Raw genomic sequence first — 17,031 nt, 5'->3', positions numbered from 1 at the left:
CAACATTAGAGGCGGCTGAATTATTTAAGAGACAAGAAACGCGAGCATTGGTAGCCAGTTGGCTGAGAAAGTCATCCTCACGCTGCCCTGCCGCCGCCTCCCCAGGATGCTCTAATGCAGCAAAGCAACCTGTAAAGCCGCGCCGAGCCCCCCGCCCGCAGCCCGACCAAATATCCCGACATTTTGCCCCCGACGGACCACAAAGATGGAGCTCAATCGCAGGCTGCGACAGAAGCAGTGAGCGCCGGAGAGGGCAGCAGCTCCGGGGGGAGAGGCGGGCGCCGGTGCCGCCGCTGCGGCTCCCCCGGACAAAGAAGCCAGCCCGGAGCTCACCTGCCCCGCTACGCCGCGCCAGCAGAGCCGCTCAGACACAACACTTATTTACCTACTGTCGAGCCTCAGAGACGAGTTGTCGGTGCCCAGCAATGACGATAAGAACGAAATCGAGAAGTGTCTTAGTTGATAAACTCCTAGATCCATTGCCACCGGTCTACAACATTGGGCATTCATGCAACCGCGGCCAGAAACGCTCCCCAGAAAAAAATATATCAGGTCTCGCTCCTCTCGAAGGCGTGTATGCGTGCGGGGCCGCTCCACCGGGCGAGGCGAGGCGGGGCCGGGACCCTGCAGGACCCTGCGGGGCTGCGCTCGGCCGGCTCCGAGCGGGGTCAGCGCTCCGCCGCGCAGCACAAAACCCGGGCATCCCGGCCCCCCCCCCTCATTTATGCGCCGGCGCGGCCTGCCATTGGCTGCGCTGTCCGGGCCCCGCCCCGCCCCGCGCATCTCATTAGCGCGCCCCCCCGCGCCGCGCGCGGCCCGGGCCGGCGGCGCCCACGCGGAGCGGTCCCGCACGCGCGGGAGAGCGGGGGGGGGGCGGGGAAGGCTCGGTCCCGCCGCCTCCGCCAGCCCGGCACGCGCGGGGCCGCAGCGCCGCCCGCCCCGCCGGGCCCTACCCGCAGCAACGGAGGGGGACTTAAATTAAAAAAAAAAAAAAAAAAAAAAAAAACACCAAAAAAAAAAAAAACCCCAACAGATTAAAATAATAATAATAATCAGCGGGCCCGAGGAGCGGCGGGGAAGCCCCGCACGGCCCGGCGGGAGCGCGGGACGAGCCGAGGGGCTGCCCGTGGCCGCGCCGACACCGCCACCTATCGGCGCGCGGCAGCGGGAAAGTCCCGGTGCCGCCTGCCACGGCTTATCCAGCGAGCCGTACCTCCGCCTCGAGCCGAAATCCGCACATTCCAGCCCCGCAAAGCGGAGCCCGTACCCGGCAGCTCTGCTCGCTTCGCCCATGCCAAGCGGTACAAGTAGAATACCCACACGCTGCAGAGACGACTCTCAGACAGCTACGATCCCTCCTTTATCCCTCACACACACCTTATGAGCCTTTAAAGTCATTTATGAAAAAAACATTCAGCCACTGATCAGCTACAAAAGCACATATGGCACAAACCTGTGGATTTCTACTGATATTATTCTACAGTAACAGGGAACATGCCTATTCACTTATTTTTAAGTTGCACCATAAGGCATGCACTCTTAAAAGTTGCAGCACATGCATTAATAATTTAGGAAAAGATCCTTCTCCCACCTAACTGTGATGTTTTTCTCAACAAATGTTATCCTCTCATGTGTCATGGAACACATCAACTACATTCAGTTGCCCATCCATGTGATCTTCTGTACCAGTAACAGCTTAGAAAGAGACCCAAGGCTGAACTAGACCACCATGAAATACTGTCATAAGAAACAGCCAACCTCTAAAACCACTCTTTTCTGGACCTGCACTTTCAGCATGTGTTACATTACTTAAAGGTGCGAAAAAATAAAGTAAAAAACCTCTTCCATTCTCTACAGCTAACTTCTCCAAGAGCTACACGTCTCATACATCACCAGTGCTGGTCCCAGAAAAGCAGGAAAGCCAGGAGGCATGGAATAATCATCTTAAAGCTAAATTTGGCATTTGCGTATCTGCATCATCCTTCTTAGTTTATTTATGTTGTCCTAGACTACTATTCCTTCATTCAATAATGCCAGCAGAGTAGTACAAACTAATCCTGTTCACAGGTAGGTCACATTTAAGAATAAAAATTCCTCACAGCCAATTTCCTGCTACCAGAGAGGGTTCACATCCCACAGGGGCACGGCTCTCATCCCACCCTTTGGATATGTGGGGAATTTACACAGGATAACACCTAACAGGCTGAAAATTAAAGGAAGTGTTTTAGAAAAACCCTTCTGTGTACTGACTTGCAAACTCGTGACAGCAAGGAAACTGAAGCAACGCATTCAAACATGGGCATCAGGCTCCAGCTTCCCCGCCGAGGGACAAGCACCGGGAGCCACGTGCTGTACCGACACCTCCCCGCAGCACTTTCTCTGCAGAGGTTGCTCACTACACACCAGGGATTAGCTGAGCCGTGTAACAAGGCAGTGCCAGCAGCACATCAGCTGTACTGGAATCTCTGTCAACTCCTTGACTTGATCTAAATTCATGTTTTATGACAGGTTGGGCTTCAAAATCAGTAATGTCTCAAATGAGCCCTCCCCATGGCAGTTACTCAGCACAATTAACAAAACTGCAGTTGGACAAAAGCTCTGGGACAACCTCCGTGCCTTGTAGTTCTTTATCAGAAAAAGGGCAGAGTAGGTGCAAAAACAGTTAAGTCCTATCAGGCTAATCAGGCTTTTTAAAAAGAACTTGAAGATAGCAAACTCACAGGCCTATCCCTCAAAACTCCTGCTTTGCTGCTGCAGGACAAACAGCAGACAATTGCATTTGTTTTCATTCATACATGTAGAAATAAAGTCATGGTTTCATTCCAAGATGGTTGTTGGTTCTGCCAGAACGACTGATAATTATCGAATGCCATTATTCCATTTACAACAGAAAAATTATACCATTCTCAAACTAAATGAACAACAACACTGCCATCTTTAATCTATATTAATCTTCACAAAGAAGAGATAACACATATGATCCTAAATCAATTTCCCACTAAACTCATTAACTATCTCCCATTAACTTCTAGTAGGCTTTTAACAAAATCTGTCATTTATTTTTAGATGCCTACAAGCAGAGTTGTGATTCAACAGAAAGCTGTCAGCTGCGTAAGTGGGACTGCATATTAATATGCATGTTCTTCTTTGCCCACTCTACAGAAAAGCAAACCATAAGTGTCCCTTTATGGCTGAGAAAGCAGATCATCTAGGAAATAAAAAAACCCATGATATAAATTACTTTAATCTCCAAAACTGGGGTGAAACCTTTTGGGAGGAGGGGACATCACCACTACATCTAGTGTTCTCATTTCAACACCCCATTATCTGCCTGACAAGGACAGACATTGAACTCTAAGGACTGGGTTTTTGCTGCTGTTTTTAACAAGTATCTAATTTATGAAATAAAAAAGTACATGGAAGATTTAAGGAAGATAGTTCTCCAAATTCAGTTTTCCTCTAGGAGGGCATCAAGATTACTACTGTGTTACTCAAAACCTTATAACCACCTCATTGACAGATAATACACGATATTCGGCTTCTGGAAAGGCTTAAATTCCTGGGAATATAGGTGAGAAAGGCTGCAGAATTCCTCAGTTTGAGGCACTCTCGGCATGCACTGAGTTGGACAAATTCATGTTAGCACAGGCTTTGGAAACCTGCGTATCTACAGAGCACCCCTGCTGCTCACAAACTGCATGAAGTAACAGAGGAAGACTCGAGATGGGCTCCTGAGAAATCAGTAGAGTCCGATACAGCAAACGAGTAGCTCACCAGCACCTTTGATCCTCAAGTAAATTGACTTCTTAAATTGAACATACAAACAGTACTCAAAGACTTTTTAGCACATGTCACCTTTTGTAATATTTCAGCTCTTAAACACTGTTCCTCCCACTAAATCATTTCCTCTTCTCTCAATTTATTCATGCTAAGCACTTGAAGAAAGTGCTTTTCATCTTAAGCACATAATGAGGTAAGCTACAGCACAGAATCATTTTGTCTCCATGCAAGTCTGGTTTGTCATATTTCTCCACGTGTTAAAAAGTTCTCTAACTTAAAACATTTATCTTGTAAGTACCTTGTCAGTGTACGCTCCCTTCAGATGACAACATTTAAAGCCCTCGATAAGCATCTTCTGAACACAAAATAAATCTCATCTTTTGATGGTGTTACAAAGATGCCATACCAGAAACCGTATTAGAAAAACAGCAGTTGCTGTCACAGCACACTTTCATCTTACGCTCAGACAGGCTGAGATCTTGTGAACTTCAGCTACAGCTTTCAACTGCAGAACGCAAGTACTGAAGAGGTTAAAAATAAAATCTGCTATTTACTCAAGAAAAGGCTACAGTAATTAGATTCTACCTGACATCTGACTGTGCATTCCACTTGGCATCTAAAAATGGAGAATAAATGGCAGAGTACTATTCTGCCTTAAAATTCATAGATTCAAAATTCTTTGTGTACTGACAGCAACCCTCCCAGCATCCAACTTATGCAAAATTCTGCCAAGCTAATAACTGAGAGAGAAAGCTCTGGCTGTACTTGACATCAATGACTCAAGGTTCATTTATTTCAATAGGCCATAATTTTTTCTTCATTTCAGTAATGGTACATAACTGGAGAAGCTGTCCAACGAACTTTCTTTCCCACAGTAAATCATAAATATTTTTAACAGACTAAGGACCAAAAAACAAGCAAAATAACACCTCCCACACAAAGCCCCATCTTCAGATAGCCTAAATAAAGATCACAAAATCTCAGCCAACTTCCTTTTCCAGCTCCAAACTTCTAGCTAAGATCTTGATTTAAAGAAACCAAGTTGCTAAGAACTTACTGCTCAGCTCCAAAAGACATGTATTTTATTTCTAGATTGAATTCCACTATTTCAATTTATGTACTTCTGCTAAATTGAAAAAGCTCTTTCTACAAGAGAGTACTCTCTCAGTTTTCCTAAATGTGAACTTTCCCTTCCCCATGGTAATATTATTTGCATCTACAATTTAGTTTATTAGTTTGCTAGAAATTGGGGTTTAGTCCCAGGAAAAACAGATAAAAGGGAAAGCTATGCAATATGCTAGTAAAATGAAGAGCTGTATTTGTTAATGTTTTTTTTTTTTTTTCTTTTTTCCAGATGTGCAAGCATAACTAAATAAATATTTAGTGGAAAGAATACACACACCCTACTGGGGCTCTGGAAATAACCTGACAGTATCTCTGATCTTGGTGCATACACAGAAGTATCACTCTGTGAGCTCTGCACTGGAGACAGAAGGCTGCATTTAAAGCAAGAAGATAACCATGTAAGATCAAAAGAAAAACAAGATGTTCTCATTCGTTCCTCTGAGGATATTCTCTTTCTCTTTGACAGGCAACTAATTACCAAGTCAATCCTTGTTATTTTTAATGAGAATTATAATGATTCTACCAATTTTAATGCTGACAAAACAAAACATACTGTCTATAATCAAATACCTGGATACAGTCAAACAAAGAGATGACCCACTTGTTACCCATCACAGAGAATTCTGCAGGGAAATATGAGCCACCCTAAAGAAATCTGGATGCTTGGAGAGGGATGTAGGGCATCCCCTTTCCCAAGATCATCCATAGATAACCATCGAGCAATGCAGTTGAGATGAAGGTCTGTGCTCTGTACATATCCAATGACTTTCTAAGTCCCTCACAGAGCCAGCTGAGGTCTATCATAAGTCAAAACCTGAAATGACATCCAGATGCTATTCCACTTCAAATTTAAAGAAGTTATACATTTGCAGTAACATGCAGCTTGAGAATCACAGGCTTTCCTGATTTCAGAAACCTTTAAATGAGTAGGTGTGAAACATTTAACTTTACTACAGGTGAAATTAGCATCCTGAACGTTTTAAGTGAGACATCTGAGCCAAGAATATTTTATTTCGTCCAGAAAGCTGCACACAATGTCACACTGCATGCTGACATTGTCCCCAGGATGGATGTGGGAAAGAAGTTTAGTTCATAAACTAGCATATACAGAAGAGTGATTAAATGTTACAACCTTTAAGTTTCACTGCCCAAATTTATTTTTCCTTTATGTGAAATTTGGCTTCAATAATTTAAGATTTAATGCATAAAAAAGTGTTCAATTCCCTGATCTTCTGTGTACCTCTCATGTGTAAAAGCTTTTCTCAAAGGCAAGAACACCCCAAAGCAAAACCCACTTACACAAATCCTACTTCTAACTGTACAACAGATTTTCAACCACATACTCCAAAATCAAATGAAGGAGAGAAGGAAAGAGTCACTGGATCATTTTAAGTTACACTTTACATAACAAACATGGCAAGTATATGGAGTGTTTTAGCACACTGACATGACAAGCATTTGGAAAGATGAAATGCCCTGTATTAAAAAGCATCTCTGACCCAGGGGACAAGCAGCCCAGGAGGAGCTACAGTGGCTGACACCCACCCACCCCAGGTTACCTTCAATAGTACACAATGGCTTTAGTAATCAAATTAAAAACCAGCCAAATTAACCTGTAACTAAGAAGGGTAATTTTCTATTCTTTTTGAACTTGTATTATGTTCTGTTTCCTTAAGGCTGCAGAAAAGCCACACCATGAAATGAAATGGGAAAACTATGTCTTACTGAGTACTGCTAATTGTGGAAGGGGGAGATGGAGGATCTTAAGGCCCTTAATTTCCCCTGTCCCCAGCCCCTTATAAAGTTTACATCCATTATGTCTTTTTTTAACTCCTTAGTCCATTCCTTCCTCTTTTCCCACCTCCTCCCCTGTTTCTAATTGTTATCCTTGAAACTATATTGAAAATCTTGAATCAGCTAATAACTTACTCATGCTTATTAAGAAAGTATTTATATAGCATTAACAGCTGGTCTACACTTCCCACTGAATATCATTTGCCCTTTGATGGCCATTTTTTGGTGTGACACTTGCCTGTGTTTCCCACAGAAGCCTGTCACACTAGAAGCCAACTCAGGGTTGCTAGGAAAAAAGCCAAAACCCCTGCAATTAACTAGAGTTGTCCTATGGTCTTCAGGAAGCTGGGAATGAAGTTCCCTACCCCAGCTTTTACAGAAATTATTACGAACAGATGATGAAAAGTACAGAAACAAAAGGTAAGTCCTCAGTGTGGGAAGGGAGCACCCGGGATGGCGAAACCGATCTGCCGTGAACGAGGATGAAAATCGGCCACTTCTCAGCTTTTGTGGTGGCAGATCCCTCGTTACCACCCTGCTGTGCAGAACCATTTTAAGGTCATTCTGTTCAATAACATTAAACTCCCAACGCTGCAACTTGTTTATGTGTAGAAAAATAAAGACAATAAGCTCAGAGTTCAATGCCACTTTTCTTCCTCAGCAGATACCTTAAGACAACAGACCCCTATCCAGCTGTCCATTTAGACTCCCAGTTTCAGTCTCTGCAATCACCAGCAAATGGCTTCACACGTATCAGCAGTATCAATATATAAGTAGGTACATGACTTTAAGATTAACACCCCTGGCTCCAATGCATGCATATTACACAAATTTGAAATGCCGTATTTCCTAACCTCTGAGTGGTCAAAATACTCTGCTCTAGTAATGCCACAACCCAGAGTTTATCATAATTTGGTGAGTTCCTAAGAAAATACAGGAAAAATTCAAGACTTTCTGTACCATCCAAGAAGAACTGTACTTTAACAGGCTGAATTTACTGTAGCCTATTTAAAGGTATTTTTCTACCTGAATGGAGATTTTAATTTCTAGAAATCAAACCCCATTTACTTCCATTACCATTCAGGAAGCATGGGAGAATTTCCACAAACAAATAAGAATATGACTGGATTTACTGCACAGTACAGTGTATCCCAAAATCTTACTTTAACAGCCACGGAGTTGAGCATTTGTGGGATAATTTCCTGCTTAAACTGTACCTTCCCCCCATCTGTGAAAACAAGCATATGAGAGGAATTTGATGAATGCCGATGCTTCAACTCAGTAAGTACAGCACTGAGAAACAGGTAGAGCTCAACTCTGGAGTGGGAAAGCACTCCCAGGCTTCTTAATCCAGGCACAGCTTCAGTGATTTAAGAGACACAAATCCTGCTGACTCACAATCACAGAAATCCCAGAGTATTTCCATTTACACTCTCCTTGCTGAAGGAATAAATTGTAAAGTGATACTGATTTGAAATAGAATACAAGATACCTGGGAAAGTAGATAAGACTATAAAATGAGGTGTGCTGTAAAACTTAAAAATTACCTAAAGAACAGATTGATCGAAATTTTAATTTGACCTGACTGCCTTGTGGCTTTAGGGATGTATTACCTACTTTAGCACAACACTTCGTTCTTGAAACCCTGCCACACTGCAAACCAAAGAGAACAGAACACAGGTGTGCTGGCTCAGCATATTCTGAACACGTCCCTGGAGCACCTTCTAGGCCAGAGACTGCAAACAGCTGGCATGGGGCCAGGTCATCTACAGAAGGCTGTATATCCTGAAGTCCTGGTTCTCCTTCACATAGGATCCAGCCTTTCTCAGTACCCTACTGATCCTGCAAAGGAACCTCAGGCAGTAAGAAGCTCTAATTTTCCACAGGACAGCATCTTCTAGCTTAAAAGCAGCAAGTACCTTGAGACTGTTGGATCCATGGTGGCCATGCAGGGCACACACCACTGACATTTAGCTGCCCTTGAGCCAGACATGCTGCAAACAGCAGAAGATGTTCTCTTTATCTTTTAATACACAACTTGCGAAGGAAAGATTGCAGCCTATCATGTCATGCCTAATCATTATCTGGGTAATCGTCTTTATGCAGTGATGGCTACATTTACAAGTGGCACCCTGTTTATGAAGCACTCCTGTCCTCTCCCTAAAACTGATGATACATGTTTTTGGTGGATATCCACCTAAACCATTTTATTAGATGTCCAAGGGTCTTCTGTGTATATAAGGTCCAAGGCTCGTGGACATACTACGTCAGGCACCTAAAACTTCTGAAAAACAATTACTTCATCCTTCAGAAACCACTACCATTATAATGACACCTTGAACCTCTGTGGCTTAAAACAATTCAAAACAAAACCCAATCCCCACAGAAACAAAACCAAAGTAACTGCAGTATCAGAAGTCTGAGTAACCCAGTTAGAAATGCATGGAGTCCAAAATAGCTCCCAGGAATCGTTTCCTCATTCTTACACAGGGTGTTAGCCCAGTAGCCACTCTTCTACAGCATCAACACAATGAACTGTCACACTACTCTCAATATATGGGAAGGAGAGAAAATCCCTACTGCAACACAGAATTTAAATCCCCTCTTCCAGCTTCCCTGACAGAGCCAAGGAACCACTGCTGTTCACCGAGCACAGAGGACAGAAGGATCTCTCCTAACACCCACACTAGGCAATCTCCCATCCAGGGAGGCATGCCTCCTCCCACACAAGCTACAGAACAGGGGAATTCCTCTCTGACTGTTCCCAGCTGCTGCTTATTGATAGAGGCCCTCACCAGGTGGACAGTAACATCAATCCACAGCTCAGGTACAAACAATCATGACAACTACAAACAAAAATATTTGTAAGTGAATGTTTGAGTGACAGAGTAGCATTGCTGCCCACTCAGATAGGCTCCTGACTTGGATTAGTTTGCCCAAACCTGTTTTTCAATTCTATTTCTGAAGAACTCGGCATTTTAAAACAAGTTGTCAATAAACTGAAGCAGGAAGAACAGAAACATTAAACTGATTCCGAGGCTGGGGGAGTTTACTTATACTGATAGACTGAAAGATGTCAAGGTACTTCAAAGGATCCTTTAAATCCTTGGGAGGACTGAGATGTGACTTGAGTGAAAAATTACCTTTAAATAGAGAAAACACTAGGTTTAAGAAGCTATTAAGACTTTTGTTTTATTTATTCATATTAAAGTACAACTACCTGATATTTGCCTAATGATGAATTAAAGCCTCTTTTTTTAAAAGAGTAAGAACATTAGCTCATAAATACAGTGAGTTTTCTGTCCTTTGATATCATAAAATCATAGAATTGTTTAGGTTGGAAAAGACCTTTAAGATCATTGAGTCCAACTGTAAAAGCTAACACTGCCAGGTCCACCTGTCAGAGACTCAGGTATGCTTTTAACAGATTTAAATTACTGATGTTCTGATAGGGATGACCTAAATCTAACAGCAAGACAGATGTTTTCATGCCTGCCTTCAATATTTATGTATTTTAACCAACTACAGCCCACTTTACCCATCCTAAGAGTTAGCAGATGTACCCAGTGCTCCCTCCTTCCAGTTTATGCCGTAACCAAAGGCTGAAGTATCTTCTGACCTGTGTTTATCTCCCCCCACCCTCCCTGCTCACATCTTCAGCACTTCCAACCAAGTTTCAAAAAGAAATATGGAGGATGCCACACCACCATTCACTCTGTATGAATATGGAAAGATGATGGTGTACATCCAAAGTGGACACAGCCACCTGTCTGCAGTCTGCACTTCTCAAGAGGCTGGAGTTCCTGCACACCCATATATACAATCACCATCTCCAGTTGTCTAGTGCTAGACAGTTCCCCAACAGCACATAGACGTTGGGATTGCTTTTCCAAAACAACTTGATGGAGCTACAGAGAATAAACTCTGACTCTTGGACTTCATTCTGGCAGCCTTAAAATGCAAAATATGCATAAAGTATTTAATTTTATTAAGCGTCCTTCTCAGTACGTTGTAAACTACCCTTGACCAAGGACTGCAAGAAGGCAAAGATTCACCCAACTGTATCCATATTCTCTAAGTTTTAAATGAGATGCCTGACCCCAGAATTGTTTCTCTTTCCTCCAGAAAGCCACACACAACTGCATCCACTCTCAAATTCCACATCTACACCAGAAAAAGCTAAATGCTTCTTTGTATTTGACCCATGCATCTAGCAGGGTCAGTTTTGAGAAAAAACATACAGTCACATGCAATATTAGCCAAGAAAGGCTGCCATTTGCAATCGCCATTTAGCATTTGCTATTTTTGGTGACAGGACAACCAGCCACCTTGAATTCACTGAACAATAACCAGGAGAAAACCAGCATCTCTGCAAGAGAAACTAGAGAAAACAAAGGCAAATGAAAACTAAACAGAGAGCAGCTTGCAGAGTAAGACTACAGGAGAAACTGTCCACATTTTCTGTATAATGCTAGCAGATGCAGACTTTGGCTTATGACTAGAAGTGCTGCATCATGTTCCTGTGTGTATCAGTGAAAGTCAGTCACAACAAAACCTTTTAATAATGCAAAAAGATTAAAGAAAATTACACATTTACTCCACCACACCTTTTTCTTTACACATTCTGTGAAATAGCTTGGTTGATGGTAGGAAACAACCTCCTTCATACTACCTCCCTTGTTCAGTAATACATGATACCAATATATTATTGTATACACATGCTGCTCACACATAACATAACTGTTCCCATTACATATCATTTGTTGTTATAGAATATTATATTTATCCTTAAGCATTCAGATTAATTTACTACAATTTTACTGTTCATTTGAAAGTTCAACATGTTTTCAAAAAGTGTCAATTACTAAAAAAAAATTAAAATTGAGCTTTTAGAATAAGTTTTCCAATGTACAATTTTATATTCTTTAAAGTGACACCATTGGCAGAGGAAAGCTGTTCTCCACAGTCAATACCACAAACATAACGTGACAAAAATATGAAGTTAAACATATTAGTTGATATAGGTAAACATTTATATAAGATCAAGGGGTTTAGATTTTAAGGGTGTGGCATAACAAAAGCACCAGTTCAGAGATCAGAAGAATGGAACAAATTCCATGCTCCCTCCCACAGATGGGTATTTTCCTTCTGCAAAAAGAAAAACAACTCTGCAACATGAAGAGTCAGGGCATTTTTTCCCTTCACTGTGATGAATTTTTAACTCAGCAAAATAATTCTTCCAATTCACCAAGTTACTTGGTATTTATTTTAAACACGAGAAAGAACCACATCAAAAGCATGCAGTTCATATTTCACTGTAAATATGGAGGTTGCAGAAGACCAAGCTGTATTTCAGTTCTCTCCAAACATTTAACAAGACTGAATAACTAAACTTTTCTTTAATCATGTGACAGTACAGAAGATAGTGCATATTAGATTGAAAAGTATTTGAATGAATACAAACTTACTTGATAATGAGTTTCAAATCCTGTTTTTTCAAATTCTCTTTTTTTCTTTTAATATTACATTACTTAATATTTTTAATAACTGGAATAACATTTTTTTGAAAGAAAGAAATAAAAGCACTGTAAGAGTGCATTTTATAATACGGATTATTTTAAATACTGCAGTAAAGATATTTCAAGGCATGTGGATTTCCACTGAATAAATAATCAACTCTGCATGACAGTACTCTCAACCAGTATGATGTTCCTGGCTTGAAATAGTTTTAACAAGTGCCAAGCACCTTGATTTAGAAGTATTAAATATTTGTGCAAACAAAATAAAGGAACCTCCCCCAAAAATTAAAACAAATAAATCAAGTGTCTGCATATTAAAAATTTTACAAGTACCTCTTCAGATGCTGTTCCAGTTCCAAGAATAACACTGTCATGATTTTTTGTCAGGCACTTGTTTCTGGAGAAGTCCCACTTTCATTGATGTATCTATTTAATACCTCCTGATTAGTTTTCCCCAGATGGGGGGTCAGAAGAAATACCTCTCAGTCCTCAGTGGCTGTAAGATTAGCATTAGCATTCCACTATAAACTACAGGTCCTGAATTCTGCAGCACTTTAAGAATCGCAAAGCCTTGCCCGTTAAAGATTATCCACCTGCTTAAATTCAAAGTTTGCTGAGTTTAACACTGGTTGGTCATGATCAAGAAAAACAAGAAGGGCAAACAGTGACACCACAGATCCTGAGGGCACATGGTGTTCTGTTACATAAAGCATCAAAAGAGATTAAAATCTTCATGATTACATTTTCAAATCTCAAACAAACGCATCTTCTCTCAGCAATGCCAAATTCGTCAACTCTAAAGCTGATTCAACTTGCTCCCACTTTTTGTGAAGCACATATTAATCACTACAGGTAGCTAATTCTGCTTAGAGAAAGGCAGCACAAGTTGTACTGTTTCTCACATCAAAGTTCTAAGGCTTAATGGCAATTCTAATTAGACACGAAAGTGACAGTAGCTTGTTTGCCAGAAAATATTTTACACAGACAAATCCTGTCCGTCACTGCTACTTTAAAAAGAACCAGTGATGAGAGTTGGAGACATGTATCTAGTTAGTCAGATAAAGATAGCAACTCATCATGTATCAAACCAAAATTCATTCACATACTGCATATTCTTCCTCAGAGAAATACAGATTGCCATGAGGAGGTTCTGGTGCATTGTAGTAACTCTCTGCCATGTAACCAGGAGCCTATATGCAGAGATACCATTATCCTACGTTGTTTCAACTTAAGCATTTCCCTTCCTTGACCCTGTTGAATGCTTTTCTGTGGGAAGAGAAGTTGACTGCCCACAGTACCTTGTAGAGAAGCAAAGAAGATTAATTTCCTTATTCCACAGGCAAGCTGCAGAGTGAGAGAGAACCCTTACCACAGAAACAGCCAGCCACTTGCAGTAAGTGCATAGGAACCCCCACCACACCAGAGAGCATGGGCAGTGGTTACACCCTTCCATCAGACCAAGACCACACAAATGCAGAGACACAACCAGAAACCCAACCTAGCAAATGTAACTTGGGCTTACTGCTGACTGCTAAAGTGATGTCACATGTGTCTCCTCAAGTAGGTTTGCCTTGCAAGAATACATTGGAAAGAAACAAAATGGAAGGGTTGAACAAGTTCTTAGAATCATAGAATGATCTGGGTTGGAAGGGACCTTAAAGACTATCTAGTTCCAAACCCCCTGTGATGGGCAGGGACACCTTCCACTAGACCAGGTTGCTCAAAACCCCATCCAACCTGACCTTGAACACTGCCAGGGATAGGGCATCCACAGCTTCACTGGGCCTCCTGTGCCAGTGTCTCACCATTCTCATTGTGAAGAATTGCTTCCTGTTATGTAATCTAAACCTGCCCTCTGTCAGCTGGCTCAGAGCACGGCCATACATTATTTACCTGCACTTCTGCTGTACCTTGCCAAGGTGGTGAAGAGGTGATTGATGGCAAGAGAAGTAGGTATTACACAATAAAAAAGAAAGGGGTCTGACTTGGGTGAGGAAGGGAGTGTTAAAACCAACTAGTTAGAACTAAGAGGTCTACCATCACACACAAGGAATATTTTCTTTAGGAGGTAGAGAGGAAGCAAAGAAAAGAAAAATGCAAATTGTTTTCCCTTGGAAATGAGGGGTGCAGTGGGATTAGTTCCCCATTCCTAAAGCCTAGAGGGAATTCAGAAAACTTAAATGGAGCTTCAGATGTACTAATTGTGAAGGAGGGCAGAATATTTCTAAACAGTTTTCCCAGATCCTTTTACGCCTGTCTTAACAAGGACCGAGCATAATGTTCTTTTTAAGGCACACCAAGGAGTTGAAGCTCAAAAGTTACACTTTACAATAAATGTTTCTCTTATTATATCTAGTCCATCTCTCTCAGTACAGCATGGGAATAGGCAACTGCAGCCGTGCCTGCCCTGAAGCTCCCTGGCTTCGCCTGCCCGGCAGAGGCACGGTCAGCTGCAGGGGACACTCCCCTGTGTCTCGAGGAGATTCGGGGAGCAGCTAAGACAGAGCGCTGCGCTGTCTGCCTTGTATGGAGGAGAAGCGGTGTCCGAGGAGGCAATAAGGGAGCCGACTCAAGGCCCGGAAAAAGTCTCAGGTTTAATCCGAGCTCTGAGGAGCTCCGAATGCCATTGTATCCACAGCTGAAAGTGCCCTCGAGGCTTTCGCAAGAGCTCAAATACCGGGGCGGTAACCAGGGGGAAGGGATGCCCACCACCCATTGGGGGAATTCGGGGGAGTGGAAGGCGGAAGGACAGACAGACAGACACACAAACCAATGGGGGAAGTTCAAGGGAGGGACCCCTGGCCCTCGTCCACTCACTCAATGCCCAAGGTGGAAGATTCTGGGAGAGTGGGATGAGGAGCCAAGTGATGGACAGGGTGACGGGGAGGGGACAGGGGAATGACTGAGCATTTTCAGGGAGACTGGCATTGAGGGAAAGGCGGGAAAGCTCGGGGTGGAACCACCGGGAGAAAATGGGGGGTGAAGGGGCAAAACATTACAGAACTGTTACAGAGATACAAAACCACAATACAACAGGTAACAGTCAAGGCTGATTTTAGCATTCTCCTCTCCCACTGAAAAGGCACAGAGGCGGGACCACTCAGGTGGTGGAGCAGTTGTATTCCTGGATCTTGGTCCTTGGAGTAGAGGCAGACTAATATAACAGCCCTAGAAGAGGGATGTTTACTCTGAAAGCAGAGCTCCTCTTGAAAGCTTCAAGTGGCTACAACCACTTATAAGAGAGAGGTGAATCAAAGTCAACAGACTTCAATGGAAAATAAACAAGGAACAAAGGAAACAGCAATGACACTAATAAACAACTACTGAGAAAGTCTGACCCAATATTATTGAGTAACTTCAGTACTCAAAATGAAATATTACTTATAGCATGGAATCTTGCTTATTTTAAAGAGCTGAAGTATCACACTGACTATAAGAATGCTCAAAACGAATTCCAAAAAGCTGAACCAAAACAGAAATTTTACTTTGAGCAGCATCCTGATATATCCTTCCAGAGTTGGAGTCTTGGTACAGCAATAACTCCTAATGAATACTGCTGGTTACACAATCCCATATATCAGAAATGCTAAGCCGAGGCAGTCAGGCTTAGCTAAGAATGTGTCCCACAGAACTGCGCCAAGAGAGCTGATAGACTTTAAGATGCCATTCCCCTAATGCTGCTGCCTTCTTGCCATCTCTGTTGCCTGTAAAGCTGCACAGTCGATACCACGTAGGAGAACAATCTTTCTCCATACCTACTGCGCATACACTACGTGCCACTGATCACAGGTGTTTTCCAGGATGCCTGAAACTATGAATACACTCTGACATATGTTGGGGTGGAAAAGGGATGAAAGCAGTGACATTAACCTTTCCACTCTTTACTTTCTCCTTTCCTATTCCGAGATGCCCCCTGAACAGGAGCTCCATCATGCTAGCAGCTATCATAAGAGTTAAAAACAGGGTCCAGTAAGTTATGCACATTTGACTAATACACCCTTCAGCTCCAAAGCTCTTCTGACTCAAATCTGGGTTTCCCATATAGCCAGAAAGATCACTAAATGTTAGATTACGGGGGTGGGGGGAAGGAATTTCTTAAGAGACTAAAGTCTAAGCACTGGATAAAATTTATGGAAGATTAATAACTGTACTATCAACTCACATCCACACACAAATAAAAAGATACTACTGCAAATATTATTTTTGCAGCATCCTTCTCATGAATTTCTGCTAAAATTCTTGTAATTTGCTCTGCTTACTAGAAGAAGCCACATCAGAGTCAGTTTGAAAGTGAAAAGCAAATACATACACACCCAAGCATGTATGATGCAGGACTGCAGCATATAGCAGCTGCTTCATTCTGCAAAGCAGCAAGTTCACTGCTGGGCCCACAAAGAAAAGCCACAGCTGGCTCCATCTCTGGTAACACCAATCTCCTTCCCTCATGCTTCAGCCCCAGTTCTGGTGATGACTTTACAATAAGGCAACACTCACAGACTTCATTTGATGATACTTCTTTATATATGTCAAGGAAAATTATTTCTATACCACTGATCTAGAAGCACCTAATTCAAATTAATCAGCTTTTTATTTGGGGGGTGGTTGTGTGCCAGAGGAATCTATATCAATTCCACTTCTCACCTTCACAAAAGATAGCAAAGTATATGCTTTGCCAGTTACCAGACTGAAAACAAATTGAAGTGAAAACACAACTACTTCAGAGGCAGGCATTCTGACAACTACGTCATTTTTTTCATAAGCATTTCCCATAAATTTGACAAAGATGGTTCCAGTGCATTCAAGTAATTAAAAG

At 42.2% G+C, this 17,031-nt stretch overlaps 1 protein-coding gene across 8 annotated transcripts in view; it reads right to left on the bottom strand.

The window, feature by feature from the left end:
* TSC22D1 (TSC22 domain family member 1) overlaps positions 1-17,031 on the bottom strand; it is a 91,521-nt gene that overhangs the window by 2,509 nt on the left and 71,981 nt on the right. Inside the window, exon 1 of one of the 8 annotated variants that reach the window (XM_068182209.1) lies at positions 12,552-13,058. The exons of 5 other annotated variants lie outside the window; for them this stretch is intronic. In XM_068182209.1, coding sequence (XP_068038310.1) covers positions 12,552-12,592 — 41 coding nt within the window. In that variant the 5' untranslated portion in view covers positions 12,593-13,058. Of the gene's footprint in view, positions 1-385; positions 719-12,551; positions 13,059-17,031 lie in introns of those variants that run through there. 2 more of the 8 variants (XM_068182208.1, XM_068182211.1) reach the window with 2 other exon arrangements.

This window comes from Anomalospiza imberbis, chromosome 2 (genome assembly GCF_031753505.1).
Source record: "Anomalospiza imberbis isolate Cuckoo-Finch-1a 21T00152 chromosome 2, ASM3175350v1, whole genome shotgun sequence".
Classification (NCBI taxonomy): domain Eukaryota; kingdom Metazoa; phylum Chordata; class Aves; order Passeriformes; family Viduidae; genus Anomalospiza; species Anomalospiza imberbis.
This window is presented reverse-complemented; position numbering and strand designations above follow the sequence as displayed.